The 19,645-nt window shown below is 34.9% G+C and overlaps 1 protein-coding gene across 6 annotated transcripts in view; it reads right to left on the bottom strand.

Annotated features, from left to right (window-relative positions):
* The window catches only part of LOC149576515 (uncharacterized), a 122,522-nt gene extending 104,260 nt beyond the window's left edge, over positions 1-18,262 (bottom strand). For 2 of the 6 annotated variants that reach the window (XM_089817569.1, XM_089817585.1), the window contains exon 1: positions 17,827-18,216. In XM_089817569.1, the coding sequence (XP_089673695.1) occupies positions 17,827-18,076 (250 nt within the window). In that variant the 5' untranslated portion in view covers positions 18,077-18,216. Of the gene's footprint in view, positions 1-17,826 lie in introns of all 6 variants that reach the window. The other 4 variants (XM_089817588.1, XM_089817577.1, XM_089817589.1 and 1 more) reach the window with 4 other exon arrangements.
* Between the last annotated feature and the right edge of the window lie 1,383 nt (positions 18,263-19,645).

Genomic DNA, 19,645 nt, shown 5'->3' with positions numbered 1-19,645 from the left:
TCTTGGAAGAGTCTTGTAAAAGCTTTATTGCACTCATCAGCAACCTCTTCATTCGTGTGGTGCAAGTCTATCTGGCAAAGCAAGTACTTCCTCGCTACAGTACCTTGAAGATAAGGCATATGCAAGGAGGTGCAATGGGGTAACCATCTTCTCCCAACAATGATGGATGATTGCTTCCACCTTCTTGCATAAGGCTTCACGTGTTGCGGGGTCATTCTCGTGTTTTTGCATGGACAATTTTGTCTTTCTCAACCATGGTGTCCATGCCATCATACACATCCCCCAAGCAAGGTGCATCTGTATCAAAAAAGCGAAGCATGGTCATGATGGGCTCGATGAAGTCCAATATAAATGCAACACAAGCCCACCAACTGTCATCCAAGACTAAAGCCTTGACCTTTTGGGCTCTTTCTGAATTTGAAGCCTTTCCATATGCCCCAATGAGTGGAAATGACCATTTGGCTCAATGCATCTTGCACCTTGACAAGCTGTCTCATAACAATAGAATGAGATACAAAATAGGTCTCAGCAACCTAAGCACTTAACAATATGTCAATAAGTATTAAACAAAGACAAAGTTATATACAATTTGATAATTGAATATAAACATAAAATTTATTCAAATTAAATAAACCCATGAAATTTAGTAACTACAATTTACCTTCAACAACTCAAATTTGAAGTATGATCTAGAAATGGATTGTAACATGTGGTAGTTCATCACAATCATTTGTATCTCCTCCTCCTCTTGGTATATTTGCTTCACCCAATCTATTTGAGCGTCAATCTATTCAATGATCAAGTTAAGGGAGCGTACAGTGCAAGGAGTCAAAAAAATATGGTCATACCGACCCCTGAATCAAAGCACCTAACCCCTGCAATTTTATGCATTGTATGTAACCACTTGTACCATATTCTCACTACCTACCATCTTGATGGCCTCAATGATAATTTTAGAAATGAATTGGGAATCCTTCACCTCCCTTCACAATCAACCGCCTTTAAAAACATTGCCCCTTTGGAGACACTAAAATCACATTAATCAATGGTCGGTTTTTGTATCTTTCCAACCATGAGACACAATAGTTCCACCCAAACTTTTTCAAAAAAAATTGATCGGTTGAAGTTCTTTCTCTCTGTGTCCTCTCCTTTTGCAATAGAGTGATACGCATATTTTCATACCCAAGACTTGTGTAATTAGCTAGTGCTTCTATGATGCTTGTCACCATTTCCATCCAATATGGTGATCTCTCCAAGTTAAAAGGAAGACCATTAGCATAGAGGCAACATGCAATGGCTTCATCAGAACTGCCTTTTGCCTCCATTTTAAATGTGCTGTGCAATTAACCTCTTTTGTGGGTTGTAATTTCCACTTCTTCCTCTTCCTCTCTTGGTACAAGTACTTGTAAGAATGGATGTTGGGAGAATGCAATTGGTTCAATGGGTGCTTGCATCTTATTTTTGGCAGATGGAGGTTGATAATAACTTTTTTTTTATCTTTTAACTAATGCATCAGCAACTTCCTGTTCTTTTAGAAATGAAGCTATTTTTGGACTAGTCATCCCATGCCCACTTTTGCCTTTGCACATTGCAAATCTTTTGTTGACGAGGCCCATAAAAATGAAGTTTGCCCTAGAAATAACCCATTGAAAGGTATTCCTTCATTACTTTCACAATAATTACACTTCCAATAATATGAGCCACTTCCTGCAACCCCTAATATTCTTGAGGTAGTCTACATAAAGGAGATCCTATATCAATTTTGAAATTGTCGACTCCTTGCCCTCCCACTGAACTTTGACTACTAATGGAGGCCATTTGTAATGTCCCCATATCGGGTCCATTATGACATTTGTCTTTAAATAAGTTGTAATAGTCATTTCAGTTATCAAATGATGTTTATTATTTAGATTTATGATCTAATGATACAAATGTTATCCAAGTTGCCTATACACCATCTATAAACTCCCTCAAAGTTTACAAGTCCAAGCCCGCTTCAATAACGAGACTCTGACCCCTACCCTCTATTGGGATAAGGTCCACTAGATTGGATTTATACAAGCCCCTCCTTGGTAACATTATATACTTTTTATCACAAATTGAATAATGGGAATATTGGAGATAAACATATTTTGATATTCAGAAGATTAAGTCTTATTCTTATAATATCACTATTCAGTTATAAAAATATGTTGATTCTATTTTAATAATCATTTATAATAATATTTGAAATGATGGTAATTGTTGATATCATATTAAGCATTGGTCTTATATTACTTCGATTATATGTTTTGGTGTTTATTCAACCAAAATATATAATATAGGTGATGACATTAGAGAGGCTCCCTTATACATGTATTGGCTGACGTACCCTATAGTTACATCACCATGTTTTATGTGAATTGGCTAATGAGCAGCGACTTACTTGAGATTGGGACAAACAGTACGATTTCTTTATAAGACTGATGTGCAATTGCCATATGGACCCACATAGAATATCCTGGCATCTATCAACATTATTCCCTCATCATATTACCGTGAACTTGTACCATTGTATTTGCTGCAGGGGCATTCTCTCCTCCCAATCCCACGTCTACAATCAGTAAGTATTTAATATTTTCAAACTTGTTTTCTCCTTATCGCTCCTTTCTTATTAAATGGCTTTGTTTCCAATTTGTTTTTCTATGCCCCCTTGCATTCATTCTTCTTGCTTATTAATATGAGTCAGTCAAGTGACGTGGCCCAAAGGGAATGTCCTTTCAGTGCCTTCATTAAAGTTGGGGTATCATGGGTTAAAACCCCAATGATCAAGTCAAAGTTATATACATGTATATGGACCCCCACATTAGTTTTTAGGGATAATTAGTAATGTATAGAATATTAGTTAGTTAGGGATTTATTATTTTTAATAAAAATTTATTTATTTATTTATATTAAGCTAATCTTTGATTGATGTATTTTATCTTTGATTACATATGTTTTGATAATTCAATTAGTATATATGATGTGTATATTTATCAATTAGTTATTCCATCTATTATTTATTGGATCAATTATAATTTGGGATGTCATTTATGGTTTGGTATTAGACTTCATAGTTAGAGGGGATATTACACCACTCTTGCACAATACAATCTAATGTCTTGCTATAATAAGAAATTTGAAAAAATTAAATTAGGAAAACAACTATGAACATCAAGCTTACAAGTAGATAGCAATTATAAAAACTACTAAAATAGATAGCTAACCTTGTTTCTTTATTTCTTTTCTTTTTTTAAATGAAAAAAACTTGATAAATTTCTTCACAAACTTAAAAAGATTCATCAAAATATTCAAGAACGGGATCAAATGCTTACCTTAGATGCTTAAAACTCCTTTAAGGAAGCAATCTCTTGCCCTCTGATCAATCCTCTTTGACAATAATCAACTTGCCTTCATTATGCCAAAATGGAGACCGAATGAGAAGATAGAGTAATTGCAAAGAAAATGAGTGGTGAATGCCTAAATGGCCTCTTTTAGGGTCATTTTAGGGTCTGGGAGCAAAACATAAGCTAAAAAAATCATAACACGTCTTTTATAATTTTTTAGAGAAAGTGCTATTTTTAATGTTTTATGGGGTTGACGTTCGTGGAAGCTCCCAAATGTCTTTGAAAGCCTCGTGGAAGCCATCCATAGGCCTCAGGTCAATAGGAAGCCAGCATCAGGGTTACATTTGCATCTGAGATCCTGTGGATGGCTTCCAGATGGCCTTCCTTAGGGCTTCTGGAAGCATACTACCTCCAATTGCCTCTATTTCAGCAACCAAACCATCCAGACCCGCATAGATATCTGAGTTATTAAGAATAAGGAGTTATCATATGGTCATATATATCATATGGACTTATGTTATAATTCATAAGCGAATGAACAAGATATTTATTTTATAAGGGAAGTATCAGTCCACATTATATATCTAGGAAGGAAGATTAAGAAACAAAGATTATTTAAAATATATTGGAGACTCTTTGTCACAAGGAGATGAATAAGGAATATAAATGAGTACTCTAAGATACGTACAAAACCATATTCAGTCTTGTTCTTGTTTTTTCCTGAGTAGGTTTCCAAGGAGGGGCTTGTCCAAATCCAATCAAGTATTATTCCCGAGATAAGGTAGAGATCAGCCACCTTGAACATCTTGCAGGCATAGTCCTAAGATAGGATAAGGGCTTGGATCTGTAAACTTTGAGGGAGCCTACTGTAATTGGTCTCTAGGCACCTTGGTTTCATGCCTAATCCTTCCTTCATTGAGTTGAAATAATAATAAGGCCAGTATGGCTATTAATAATATATACAGATAACTTAATACAATAAGATGAATGAATAATTATCTTTACTCTGAATGTCTTAGACTGAATCATTATATCTTTATCCATATAACTTAGGACATAACTATTAAATTTGGGTTAAAATAGACCTAAATCTAGCCAGGGACATTACACTTCTACATAAACTTATTACAGACATACGCAAGAAGACTGCCACACCACCTTATTTTATCAAGTAAAGACTATTTGTGATTATGACTACAACCAACGGATATGGGAAAGGAATACGATTCTCTAAGAAATCTATACATCGTAAACCAATATAAATGACCAAGTCTTCCATTATAAATGGTGTATAGTCAACAACAATGATCAATATATCTACAAATTCAATAAGGCTAAACAAGCAACCATTGCGATCATGAAATAGATATCATTCAGCAAGACAAACACAGAGCTAACTTACTCAAGAAAGACATGAATATAGTTAATGGAATGATCGGTATGTAATAAGGACAACAAAGACAAAAGTCAGCAATAAACCATGACTAGGTAGCGAAAAAGAGGACATAGTTCACTCATAGGACCACTCCTGAAAGGGGACACTTCAGCCCCCTTGGGAAAGCAACACATCCCTAATGAAGCAATGTGTTTCCTCACTTAATATGGAGATATAAAAGCACCTTTGTAAGTTATTATGAAGTGGGGGTGAAGATGAAGACAAGAAAAACATCAGATCAAACAAGAGAGTAAAATCAATCAGCAACAGTCTAAATACAAACTGCAAACTCAGCAGATATAAATAATCATCAGCAGAAAATAAGCAAGGAAGACAGCATTGGATTACTAAGCAATCTGATAAAAATACAGTTATAGAAAACATGTAAATATTAAATTGCACTTCTTCTAATTGTCCATGCCAGTGGTATGATGTATATTGTAATGAAGTGTATGTTAATCATTAAACTTGCATCTGACATAAAATATTCAACCTTACAGCCGATATACATATTATTTGTTAACTTTGCTATACCTCTGTATATGTAAAATATGACACATTAAGATTCTTTTCAAGATTCCCATCCATTAGATCATAGAGACAATATAGTGGGAAGAAGAAGAAGAAGAAAATAATTTTAGCGTCCACGAGGCCAAATGTGATGTCCCCACTTTCCGCTGTAAGTTCGAATGCTGTAACCTGCAACCATTTGTTAGTACAATACCATAAATTGTATGTCAAACATATTATCAATGTTGAATTTAAATAAATACTAATCTAAATACTACCCAAGCTACCCATCCTAATCCTTCAGGAGGGATCCTTTCTCCAATCACCTAACCCTCTAGTGAGAACTATGTCTTGATTAGGTAATCATCATAGAAAGAGCTTCCCCTTTAGGCCTCTTTGGGATCTCTAGTAACACTACTTGGTAGAGATCCCACCTCTACCAAGTCTCTTATCTCTGACATATACATATGTTCAACCACTACAATAAATATTGTCTCTAAGGGATTCTCTATAAATCCCTCTCTGGAATCCAATTTGGAATCCCGACATTCAATTACGAATGCCCTCTAGTCTCTGAGTTCCCTTATAGAGAGCTCGACATTCATAATGAATGCCCTCTACCAAGATCTTTGTCATGTCCCCTTTCTAGAGGGGACATCAAAGATGATAGAGTTGGCCTATCATTAGAGTCTTGTAGGCTGGCAATGGTGTTTAGGGACTAAGTCAGGGTACATAGTGTTCGGATCTGGAGTTTCAAGTAGTAGGAGAGCAGTTGAGAGCAATTCCTTAATTGTAGGAGGAGTTTCCTACATTTTAGGAGGTGGAGATGGATTACATTTTTGAGTCCCTACGAGATCATTCTATGGTTTCGGTTTTGGGAGATTTAGAGACATTCCTATTTTTTAGGAGTATCCCTATTTTTGAGGGATGAGACTGTCAATTATTTCAGATTATCCAGCATTAGTCACAAGAGGTGATGAGATCAGTTTCACCTTGTAGAGGTGTTTTGGCTATTAGTTCGCTATTTTGGAAATATTTTAATATATTTAAATATTCTCCTAAGTTAGCATTTTAATAATTTAAATAAAGCTAAGTTATAGCCATTTTGGAGTAATAAGGGGTTTTTTGGCCTAATTTGGGTGAATATCCCTTGGTGTAACAGCTCGTTGGAAAGGTCTTGAACTTTTCAAAATATTTCTCTTTTGACTCAGAGCATTTCGGTGAACGGATTTCTTTCTATTGGGAAAAAGGTCATTTTCTAGATACTTCACTTTAAAACTAAGTTGCCAATTCGGGCTCTCGTTCGGGTACGGATACGTGGTTCGAGTACGTGGGTACAACAATTTTTTCCCTCCTTGCGGATTTGGGTTTGTCCATATATGTATGTATTTATTTTCAACATCAAAGTTACAAATACAAAAAGAAGATTGATGCTCATAAATCTGTATTGGCCAATAAAATTATAAATAAATAATTGTATTACTAATATGGTTTCAAATTACATCCATTACAAATTGACATCAATTCAAACATGATCAACAAACATAACTATTTGTTGGGTTATACAAATCTATCAACAGTAATATACTCAAATTTCAAATAAAAAAAAATCAATCCGTGACCATCAAATGAATCAAAGTAGGTTGTTGTTCGCTACTGTCATAAACTAAGGGCATTACATAGACCAATTTTAATTTGAATAATATTAGCAAGTTGTTGCAAGACACTATCTAAAACTGATGCAAAGAGCATGCTGATGAACAAATCAGAAATACATACATAAACTAACCTACTACCTTAAGGTACTTCCTGGGTGCCCACGTTTGTTGTGTGTCCTTCTATGAAGAACCCAAAGAGAACCCATGAAGTACCCCGAAAGAACCAGTACCAAAATTGTACCAGTACCAGGACCCAAGCCCAAACAGCAGTACCCGATAACTGAGCTTTAAAAATGAGAAATATATTATTTCATAACCCAACGCCACATGGAGACACTTTTAGGGTTTGAGCTAAGTTTGGTGGGTTATAAAGAGATAAAGACAAAGTTTGAAGGCATTATTGAGATATTACATTTTGGATTTAGGTTTTGGGCTCTGATTGAGCTTTCAGCATTTGGGACGCCAAACCCATTTGCTTTGCCTGTTTGGGACGTAGCCCCCAAAACAGTGGTTTGGATTCTTAGCAGTCAGAAGCATCTTGGAGATTGTGCATTGTTTCTTCAGGGGAACGCAGTATTGAGTCAGAGTTTTGACTGGAGTTTGGACATTTTATCCACGTGTGAGCACTTTGCAGCTGTACGGTGGCACCTAGAAGCCATATTCTTTCCCACGTGCAGCACTTGAAGAGCTGGAATCTGGCCGTAACTTCTTTTTGGGCTCATAATTCTCATTCACACCTTCAGGTTAGCTTTGTCCTTGGTTGTATTCATTTGGATATGATTATAAATCTTCATCTGGTTACTTAAGGGTGTATATTCAGGAAAATCTGCTTGAAGCGACTTTGTTTTAAATATATTTGGAATACATTTTTAGAACTGGTTCATGTTATTGTACTTATGTTATTACTTATTGAAAATCATCAAAAATACAAAACAATCAAACCCTTCTGCAACTTCTGTCTAACTCTGCAAAAAAAATTTAATAAATAGGGAAAACAAATTTAAAAATATAAATTTACAGCAGATCAACAGAAGAGATCCATTAGGGATCTTTCATAGGTATCAGAGCTTACATCCTGCCATCCTGTAGGGTTTGTGAGAAATTGTCACAACAAATTTCAGCAAAAGTCTTGATAATTCATTTTGGCATCTGGGTATTGGATAAAAAGTTTTGATAATTCATTTCAACATCTAGGTACTGGCTAAAAAGTTTTGATAATTCATTTTGACATCTAGGAATTGGATAAAAAGTTTTGATAATTCATTTTGACATCTGGGTGCTGGCTAGAAAGTTTTGATAATTCATTTTGGCATCTGGATACTAGATCAAAAGTTTTGATAATTCATATTAGCATCTAGGTAGTCACTAGTTGGTGGACTGAATACAAATCTATGCATCCAAGAGCTGAGATACACAGATTTTATACGCGCAGAAGAGCTCAACTTGAGCAAAGGTTTGGAATAGACCAAGAACCTACCATGGCTAGAAATAAAAATGGGTGCTCTAAGGTTTCATCTCCGTTAACAAGCACAAGTAAGATGCCTCTTGCCAAGACATTCAATGTTGCAGTTATGAGCAGCTACCATCAATATTGTTCTCTTCCTAAGGAGATATACAACCTCCTTTCTTTTACAGAATTTATGGGTGTACCTGAAGCAAATGATAACTGGGTATCTACAAGCTCCTTTCAGCAGCTAAAAAAGAAAGAAATATTAAATGATATTAAAGAAGCCATTGATCACAAATTGGAAGAGATTACAATCAGGGGACAAACCATTAGAGATGTTGGTAATGTGACACCAAGGTGTGAGGCCTATTCTGAAATTTGCAACAGCAGTTCAAATCATGAGGTAATATTTATTTCAAATGGAGGTAATGATGTCGATGATGGTATTCAACTTAAGAATGGGATGACAAGTTTAGTATGCAGGCAGTTTGATTTTAAAATCTCATATAAACCAAGTTGAAGACTTCTTTGAGCTACTTCTATCTAAAGCATGTGAAGAATCAAGATGGGGTGTTGTTTGATGATTGAAATGGAAGCATGGACGAGGCTCCCACAACTCTGATTTGGGGCAGCGATAGCTTACACCCTCCTTCTTATAATATGATAACTCTTTCACTTGGGAATAGTCATGAAGGCCCGTATGCAAGTGGTGGCCATGAGGCCTTCTATGATAATACACTTAAAGGGGTCAAAAATATAACTAGAACACATCATAATAATTCTGAAGTTCATAACAGCAGTGACACAACTTCGTTACCTCAACATGTGGCATCATTTGGTCAAGAAGAGAAGAATGATTTGTATTCTATATTTGAAAGTACACATGATGCAAGCATGGGACGTGATGATGGGAATGGTACAAGTCATCATAAGCCTGATTTTGTGTACTTTGGGGTAGATGATATAAAACATTGTCAAAGGTTGAATAAATATTGGTTAGATCAAGCTATGCAAGCAAAGATACTTGCTGCCCAAGCAAGACAACGTCTCCAAAGAGTCAAAGAATGCTATAATCAAATAGATGATGCAAGGAAACAAAAGGAATCATCCATTAGATCTTTATTTCTTCCAACGGAAGAAGAGGCTAGTGTTGATTTGGATGGAACAACAAGTAATACAAAGAGTCAGGCTTATTTTGACACATGGGGAGCTGATGAGAGTGAGCATAGTGTGGTGACAGCAATTTCATCATTAACAAAGGAGGTGGTCTCAGAGGTACAAAGTTGCAGTACTATAAATGAGGATACATGCATTAGTGAATGCATACTGGATACTCCTTATAGCGATGCACATGAGTCCAACACAGTATTCTACCCTAGCGCAAATTCAGAGGTAGTAGACATGCCTGAGAACTATCATTTTCAGACTCCTCATCACTTAATTAGACAACTCAGGGTTGATGACAGGAGGGTAGACATAGTGGTTGAGCACTTTGATGTCACTCAACAGATGTTATCTACACTCAGTTGGAGTGCTCTTATGACTGATGAGCAGGATAGTGGAGGATTTTCCATGGCAGATTTCCATGCTCTTCATAAGGCTATGGGGATATTGAAGTAGGACTTATACTATCCGTGTTGCGATAGTGCGCTCCCATCTTCAGAGGATAGAGTTATTGACTGTAGGCACCTGACTCAGCAGTTTGGGAGGATTGGTTGGTGGCACTAGCAAACGATCCAGCATTATGTCAAGCAGTTTCCAACATGGGCTATCACATCTATATCACAAACACTTCATTCGGGATCATGGTTACAAGATGATGTGGATATTAGTAGACATGATGCTTTGGACGATTATTACTTTCATGGTGGTATCACAGTGGTTGCGGAGAGATATGGTATGATAGAGGTTTCCAGTTATCCCTATTTATACCTAATGAATGGGTGCTCCTACAGATGGTGTTGGAATTCGGGTGTTGTTTTGTTTGATGCCTTGTCTCACAAGGATTCCAATATGTTAGCACCTTGGTTGCGGGAACACTCTCATCTAGTGTGGGATCCTCGTATTATCCTATGTAGTGCATTTGATTGGACGATCCTTGATCTGTTGCTTCATTTCACACACCCAAGAGTGTATCTCAAAGTGGCGCAACAAGAGTTTGTTCATTGCTTGTGCACAAGCAATCTCCGGGAAGGGAGGATTGTCATGTCCCCTTTCTAGAGTGGACATCAGAGACGATAGAGTCGGGCTACCATTAGAGTCTCGTAGGTTGGCAATGGTGTTTAGGGACTCTGTCAGGGTACACAGTGTTCAGATCTGGAGTTTCAAACAGTAGGAGAGCAATTGAGAGCAATTCCTTAATTATAGGAGGAGTTTCCTACATTTTAGGAGGTGGAGATGGATTACATTCTTGAGTCCCTACGAGATCATTCTATGGTTTCGGTTTGGAGAGATTCAGAGACATTCCTATTTTTTAGGAGTATCCCTATTTTTGAAGGATGACATTGTCGTTTATTTCAGATTATCCAACATCAGTCACAGGAGGTGATGAGATCAGTTTCACCTTGTAGAGGTATTTTGGCTATCAGTTCGTTATTTAGGAAATATTTTAATATATTTAAATATCCTCCTAAGATAGCATTTTAATAATTTAAATAAGGCTAAGTTATTGCCATTTTGGAGTAATAAGGAGTTTTTTGGCCTCATTTGGGTGAATATCCCTTGGTGTAATAGCTCGTTGGAAAGGTCTTGAACTTTTCTAAATATTTCTCTTTTGACTCAAAGCATTTCGGTGAATGGATTTCTTTCTATTGGGAAAAAGGTCATTTTCTAGAAACCTGACCACTTTAAAAATGAGAAATATATTATTTCATAACCCAACGCCACATGGAGACACTTTTAGGGTTTGAGCTAAGTTTGGTGGGTTATAAGGAGATAAAGACAAAGTTTGAAGGCATTATTGAGATATTACATTTTGGATTTGGGTTTTGGGCTCTGATTAAGCTTTCAGCATTTGGGATACCAAACCCACTTGCTTTGCTTGTTTGGGACGTAGCCCCCAAAATAGTGATTTGGATTCTTAGCAGTCAAAAGCATCTTGGAGATTGTGCATTGTTTCTTCAGGGGAACGTAGTATCGAGTCAGAGTTTTAGCTGGGGTTTGGACATTTTATCCACGTGTGGGCACTTTGTAGCTATACGGCCGCGCCTGGTATTCTTTCTCACATGCAGCACTTGAAGAGCTGGAATCTGGCCATAACTTCTTTCTAAGCTCATAATTCTCATTCACGCCTTCAAGTTGGCTTTGTCCTTGGTTTTATTCATCTAGATATGATTATAAATCTTCATCTGATTACTTATTAAGCGTATATTCAGGAAAATCTGCTTGAAGCGACTTTGTTTTAAATATATTTGGAATACATTTTCAAAACTGGTTCATGTTGTTGTACTTCTATTATTACTTATTAAAAATCATCAAAAATACAAAACAATCAAACCCTTCTACAACTTCTGTCTAGCTCTACAAGAAAATTTTAATAAACAGGGAAAACAAATTTAAAAATATAAATTTACAGCAGATCGACAAAAGAGATCCATCAAGGATCTTTCAATCTTCTTGGTTTCTCACTTAAATATATATTCATCATCATTAAATGTGACATACTTCTATTGGACAACATTGTCTCAGCTATTGTTTCTTATTACTCTGATCATTTAATGGACCGTCCTTAGTTTATAAGGTTTATATCTCCACCATATGTTAGTAATTATGATGATTGCTCTAATCTGTTACTCACTCTTCTCCTTATCTTCCCCTTGCTCTTTCAGTCAACTTCAGAATATTTCATTATGGATATACTATTATAATATCTTAAATCTGTTCCCAGTTTTCTTTCTGAATTGGCTACTAATATTCTGATATGGTATCATGCATTTGCTCAGTGTATTGCTTATTATTGAATCTTCAGAAAATGGAACAATATTGCCCAGTCCTCTCAACCTTGTAGATTTGGAAGTATAGTCTTTTAATGAATATCGAACTATAAATTAGTATCTATGTCATCACTTCTCCTTATACACAAGTTTGGTGTCTTTGAACCTTCGGTGCTGTTTGCTATCGTCAATCAATAATTTTTTATTGTTCGCTCCTTGTATTATATGTTTTGTATGTTCTCCATGATACTTGACTGATGTTTATATCCGTAATGAGCTATAGAAGGTCAAACCAATTGCTTAACACCCTTAATTACTTCTAAAATTCTATCTTATTCCCTTTGATTCGGTGATTGGTAGATATATCCTCGTTTATTGTTTAGCATATGTCTGGATCCTCCATGGTGTTTTTACGTGACTAGACAATACTCTTTGCCGAGCATAAAGACTGAACCATGTCCTCAATGATATTTTGGCGTATATCTTTCCTCTCGTTCTTTGAATATGCTATCAATTTGGAATGCCCTCCTTCCTTCTTATCACAGGATGATAGACCTTAGCATTGGATTCGAAAGTGGCTTTTACTGCTATAGTTCAATACTATATCCTTCCCTTGCCATTCTATTGTATTTTGCTTTCTCCTTGTGTCATGTTGGCTGTCTGCATTGGCAGCACCTATTAATAATGGAATCAATCCCTTAGATAATGTCAAATCTCCCAATTTTGAATCACCATAGTGACTGGATGATTATTGAGAAGTTACGAATCAACTGTGTAGGCTAACCTATCTCCCCAAAGAAAATATTTTCTCCTTTCTTATATACTGTTGATTCAATGGTCACAACCTTTAGTGACTAATTAATCAGGGTTTATTTTCATTTTAAATATAATTCAATTTATTATTAATATATATTTAATATGAGTATATATTATAATGTTTAGATATATTTAATTCTTTAAATATGTATTTATATATATATATATATATCAAATAATATCAGGTATTATCAATAAATAATAATCTTATAATTATAATAATCTCTTAATCAATCTGTTTGCCATAAACATTGTTTCTTTTGATTTCAAAGTGTTTATAGATTTATATTATGGTTATTTAAATTTCATTATTCAGGGGATATTACATCAAAAGCAAAAGAAGGTTGATGTAGGGAATCTAAAAAGGTAAGACAAATTGATACGAAGTTTGGTGAATAATTCTTTTTTAAACATCTTTTGCTTGCTAAGTTCACTCAATCATAGATGTAAAGTCCTAACAAGTTCCCCAATTTCATCTTTAAATAACATTACTTAATTTTCCTTCTAATATTTTATCCTTACTACTTAAGTTGAAAAAAAAAATCTATTAGTATTATGTCTACTTATTATTTGATACATTATCCATCCTAATATCCTTCTAATGCCCTAATCCTTATAATTAACTATATCTACTTAACATGCAATAAAGATACATGAAATAGATTTAAACCATCAACTACACATGTAAATCAAATCATAGATTGTTCATATGATAACATTATGAAGAGTACATAGTTCTTTTATTCATCATAAATTCATCTAAATACAAAGAAATATACAATGTCATGGCATCATCATAACTTCATTCATCTTTTGAAATAATACAATTTGTTCGCATATCCCTTTATTTCCCCTAGAGATTACCCTTTACCCTTTTTACATATCTTTCCATTTCATGATATATATACATATGATCGTTTACTTTCTTCAAGAGTTTACATCCTAATATTACGAAGATTTCTTTCAAGGAGATGCAACATATAGACTTCAAGAAATGATCCTCGGCCGCTACACAACAAGGATCCATATAAAGCCATCCATGAACACTCGAATAGTACCTCGAAATAACTTTTCACCCAACCACGTCGAGCCATAAATGGTTCACTCCCCTGAGTTAGGAGATAAGACCATGATCCACATAGGTTCTAAAGTAATCTAAGGCTTATACCCCAAAAATCAAAGTACAAGGTAACATAAAGCCACACAAAGCATGATGCCCAAAATAAAATCACAAGGCAAATGGACAACCAGAGGCAAAAGCAGAGTTAGGGATTCAACCACATCTAGGTGAGTGCAATCGCATACCCCTCAAATGTTAGGATCAACCTCCTAAACCAATGTCATCTTGCCGCATTCAGGCCTCATACAGAATGATACATGGTTCCAATACTCCAACAAGGCATATGCAGCCTTATCACAATTTCCTTAATGTTGGGATCAACCTCCTGAACCATTGTTGCCTTGCCACATCAAGGCCTTATACAGGATAATATAGTCCCAGTACTCCAACAAGACAAGTGTGACCCAATATCACTTATCTTGATTAATATATTAACCCAAACCTCCAATAACCCATTTATTTAATTAATGTTTCCACTTGATTACAAACTCATATGTAGAACCAACCTATTGAGGGCTCTAGTCTCTACTACATAGGATCCTCTGGTGACCACTTTTGGGTCCCAGCACCTATGGTGAGCCACTCACCTAGGGCATCTACCCTACTTAGAAATCCAAAACCAAAATCATAAAAAACTTAAGGGCCCGCAACATTCTTAGGGTCCCATACTCCTAATTTAAACAAAACCTTAACACATTATATAAGCATCACAATGCATAAACAATCAAAAAAGGCACAAAGACTATAAGCATATGCCTTTACAAGCATTTTCAATGCTAAACATACATGGTATATGTCACATAACAATTTGACATGCCCCTGGTGTCTTAAACAACAATTGGGAGCATGAAAACCCAAGAGGTCAACTGGTTTAAAAAAACCCAACTCAAGCATATATAATTCCAAAGCATATAATAGTAATATGTAGCATGCATAAGAAACCATAAATAAGAACACATAAAAGATATCACAATACAATATTCCATTACTCAAGTTACCAACAACCCTCTACCAGAAAATAATATATCTCCAAAAATAAACTAGACGGTGAATGTCATAGGAAAATACATAGCAATTTTCACAAATATAAACTCAAAACATCTAAATAACTCTAGGAAGTAAATATACAATTATAGTACATAAAGATAACATATAAATAGATCTATATTTAGTCAAATAAATAATGCAATTAATAATTTCAATCCATACCTCAAGTCCTACAAAGATTCAATGGAAGCAAAAGCAAGGAGACAAATAGAGTAAAATAAATCCACTTGAGATACATCATTCAAACCCTCTGCACTTTCACAAATATCCATGGAAGAAAAAGAAATCACATGGTAATAAATCCCTCTCTCAACCATTTAAATTTCCAAATATAAATCTCTCTCCAGAAAGAAAGAAACTTATAGATCCTTAAAGAATTATACTGACAAACTCTACCTCACATCATTAATTTTTCTTCATAAAATATTCATAACGAGTACAACCAATATCTCTTCCAACTTTCAGCCATCCTCCCTCTTCAATTTACATTTTAAACCACATATATATACTCTTGAATAATTTTCATACCCCTTTAGGTAAAAAGACACCACCCTTTAAACTAAAAGTAATTCAAAAATCCGAAATTGCCTTAGTTTATGAAATTAACTACCATTTTAGAAGTTGTTTAGGCATATTAGGGAAAATTAAGATTATTTTAGGGCTATATAATGAATAAATGGTCAAAAATAATGTAAATATCCTCCCTAGTGCTTTATAACCCATTTTTTAATGCCCATCATTGTATTTATGTTTTGGTCTCATATTCTTCCACATGGTTAACACCTATTATCTTTTCCTCTCGAATGCACATTATTACTTCTCTTCTAAATACTTTGATTTTTATTTTATTCCTTTAAATTTCTCTTGATGTCTAATTGTATAAATAAATCACTCACAAATAATTTATAACATAGACAAATACCTAAATACGTTAACTATGTAACAATGTATATTTATATAATATATATGTGTGCACCCATATATGCTTATATAAAAATATCAAACAAATATCATATACAATATACATGCAAATACAAATATCCAGATCATAAACATGCATAATTATAAACACCAAAATCAACTAATTAAACCATAAAAAAAAAATGATAAAAACATAATCCCCAGAATAGGTGACCGAATTCCTATTAGATTTCTAAGGATATAAGGAAGGCTATATGAATCATGGTTTCATCTCTTTTTTAACAACAATTGGTTTAAGGATTTTTAGGCACAATTAGACCTGTGTACCCAAGTGGAGTCGATGAATGGTACCTACACATATCTGCATAACCAACCAACAAAATACAATACATATGCATATATATACGAACACTAACAAACAAGGAAAGATGAGTGCGAGATCTTGTAGATCTCTCAAATAAGTGACTACAACTGCCTCCCCTCATCTAGAAGATACACCAAGCAAAGTAAAGGCACACACATATATATAAGGCATCATGGGTTAGCTAGGTTAGCTTAAGAACAACTAATAATCATAATATTATAAACAAGGTATTTTAATCATAAATAATATATCTAGAATAACATAAGGAGCATGATACAATTCAACCATATACCCATCCTCCTAAAGACTCTGTATAGAACATGAACAAGTGTCTAATGCAAAGCAATATCTAACATCATAAGCAAGAAATGATTTGTATGATATGTATAACTATATTATAGCATAAGAACCTAGTTGATTACTGACTTCCGAGTATATAGATACCATTCTTTTGTGTTGAAAATTTGAGATGTTATCTTATAGTTTTACTTACACATGAATTTGTAAAATTGTGAAATCAAGGAATACCAAAAGTAACCTTATCTCCCAACCTAATCCAAGTGTACTTATACTATCTTCAAAACCCTACTGATACTTGTTAAGATAAGAGGGGTGTTACAGAGGGGTGTTACAATCCACGAGGGTAAACGCAAGAAAAGGATGCAAGTAGTTAGGTAGCCATGCTGGTAGAGACACCCCAAGTGGGCACTAGAAGGCCAGATCAAGGTTGTCACCCTATGCTCCTGCGCAGGGTTGAATGGCTCAAGACTACTCCATAATAAAGGAGAGATAAATTGGATATCACTTCAAAGGAATCCCATATGCACATTTGCAATATTACAATAGTGGAATTAATTTTATTTGTACAACGTTGGCATATATGTTGTTTAGCTTGCGATGCTAACCTAGTTACAGGACCTAAATCACGATTCTAAAGTAACAATTGCCCCTTCCAAACATTTTCCAAACTCTAAAAGAGAATTTTAGGACAGATTAAGTTCCAATACGGGTCATTGCAAATTTCATCTCTTGTTCGATTTGATGTATTTCTGAAAGAAGCTCCTATTAAAAATATATATCAAATTACCGCTAGGGTTACAATTTTTAAAATAAAACGAACATTGGAAAATCTATAAGTCCGGCAAAATCATCTTCAGTATGTTTAGCAGTAAGAAATTTATATACAAAAACAGCTAAGGGAAAGCTACCAGAAACAGGTTGAGCGTGAGAGGTTTTCTCAAGTAGCTGCTTTATATCCACCTTGGGCTTCGCTATGGGTTCAGATTTCCCATCATCATTAACGAGTAATCTTCTTCTGGCAATAGGTTTTGGAGCATCCATGTTCCTCCGCAGCGGCCATAATGCAACCACTCTTCCGTGACAAGATGTACGAGAACAGGAAGTAGGCAAATGGCGGGAGGATGAATAGAAATTGCAGCATTTAATGGTGGCAGCCATCCTCGTAGGCCACAACTCTGCGTGTAACCTCGTCAACGATTACACTGGATTTTATCACGTTCCATAATAATATACATGTTAAGAAGACGAGTGGTTTAGCAGTATGTTTCCTTATCATTTCCAAAAACTGCATCTCGGCGCTTCTTCTTTTTTTTCTCTATAAGTTTTTACCGAGTTATAACATTTAAATTTACAGGTGTCACATTAATCTATTTTAGTTATTTAGGAATTGAGCAAAGAACTGTTACAATTTATTTAAATAAAAAATAATAGATTGTGTTTTGGGTGATTTTGAATTCAAGTTTGTGGAAATTTTATTATTTTTATATATTCATTTGGAGTAATCAAAATATTGTATTTTGTGAATAGGTCGTGAAGTTGAAAGCTTCTTGATGATCTTATCAAGAATCAAGTCTTAATGAGTGTGAGATTGAAATAAGAGATGAGGTTGGGATTGTGTCTCAGGTGAATTTGGCGAAATGGATAACTCTAAGTCATCAGGTCTTAGCCAAACAGGTTCAACCTAGGCTCATGGTCTTGTATCAAGTTGCTAAAACAATTTTATTAGACCTTTATCAAAAAAATAGTATGTTTACAAATTAAATAAAATTAATATAGTTGAAATTCATTTTGATTGTTAAAACAAATGTTCATTAAATGTCAATTTCAACCCATGTTAGATGTAGCTTGTCGTAGGAACAAAATAACAAGATTTCCAAAGAAGTTGAGATTTCGACTAAGGAAATCTCTAGAATCTTCTACAATTTGCTTATGGAAAATCCTTCGATAGTCACTAGGTATTGCTCCTCTTTTCCCCTCACCCCCCTTGATGATAAATTAGCAAGGAACTAGGACCTCCCAAATTTCTATGCTAGATTTGACAATTCTGTAAGAATGAAGAAAAGGAATGCTAAGTGGAGTTCATTTAGTCAAGGATGGTATAAGCTTAATTTGAATGGAGTTGCAAGAACAAACCATTGTAAAGTAATAATGGATGGAGTTCTTAAGGTCAAGCTCTGTGGATATGGTTGTATCTTGTGCATGTAACTTGGGAGTTAGTACTAATAACCAAGTGGAAAGGATGGCCTTGCTCTAGGGATTTAATTTCGCCTTCTTAATAGGAATTTAAGTGTTGTCTATCAAGGGGGGTTCTAAGCTTATAATTGATATGCAATGCCCCGCCTGGAGATCCTTGGAAACAAGGACAAACAAAGACATTTTTTTTGTAAAGATAAAGCATAAATACATGCAGCTACAAACATAAAAGAGATTGCAATGGAAGACAAATAACAAAACCACCAAAGATCCCCAAGCGTTCATAACTTTACAAATGCAACAATATCCATCTAGAAGAATTAAACATACAAGGTTCATCCAAAGATATAGTCTAACATTATAATTGAGGTTCATTTTAAAACCCAAATCCAAAGTTTCTAAGTGATTAATCCATACAAATCAATTTACCATTAACAATGTTAAGAGGATATCCAAAATTGACATCTGAATCCTATGGTTCTCATAGGTGAATTGTCAAGGTCTAGAGAGAAAGAACTCGCAAAAGGGTGTCCA

Source organism: Cupressus sempervirens, chromosome 1 (assembly GCF_028749045.1).
Source record: "Cupressus sempervirens isolate cs-2001-9-10 chromosome 1, ASM2874904v1, whole genome shotgun sequence".
NCBI lineage: Eukaryota > Viridiplantae > Streptophyta > Pinopsida > Cupressales > Cupressaceae > Cupressus > Cupressus sempervirens.
Note: the sequence above shows the minus strand (reverse complement) of the source record. Positions and strands in the feature narration are given on the sequence as shown.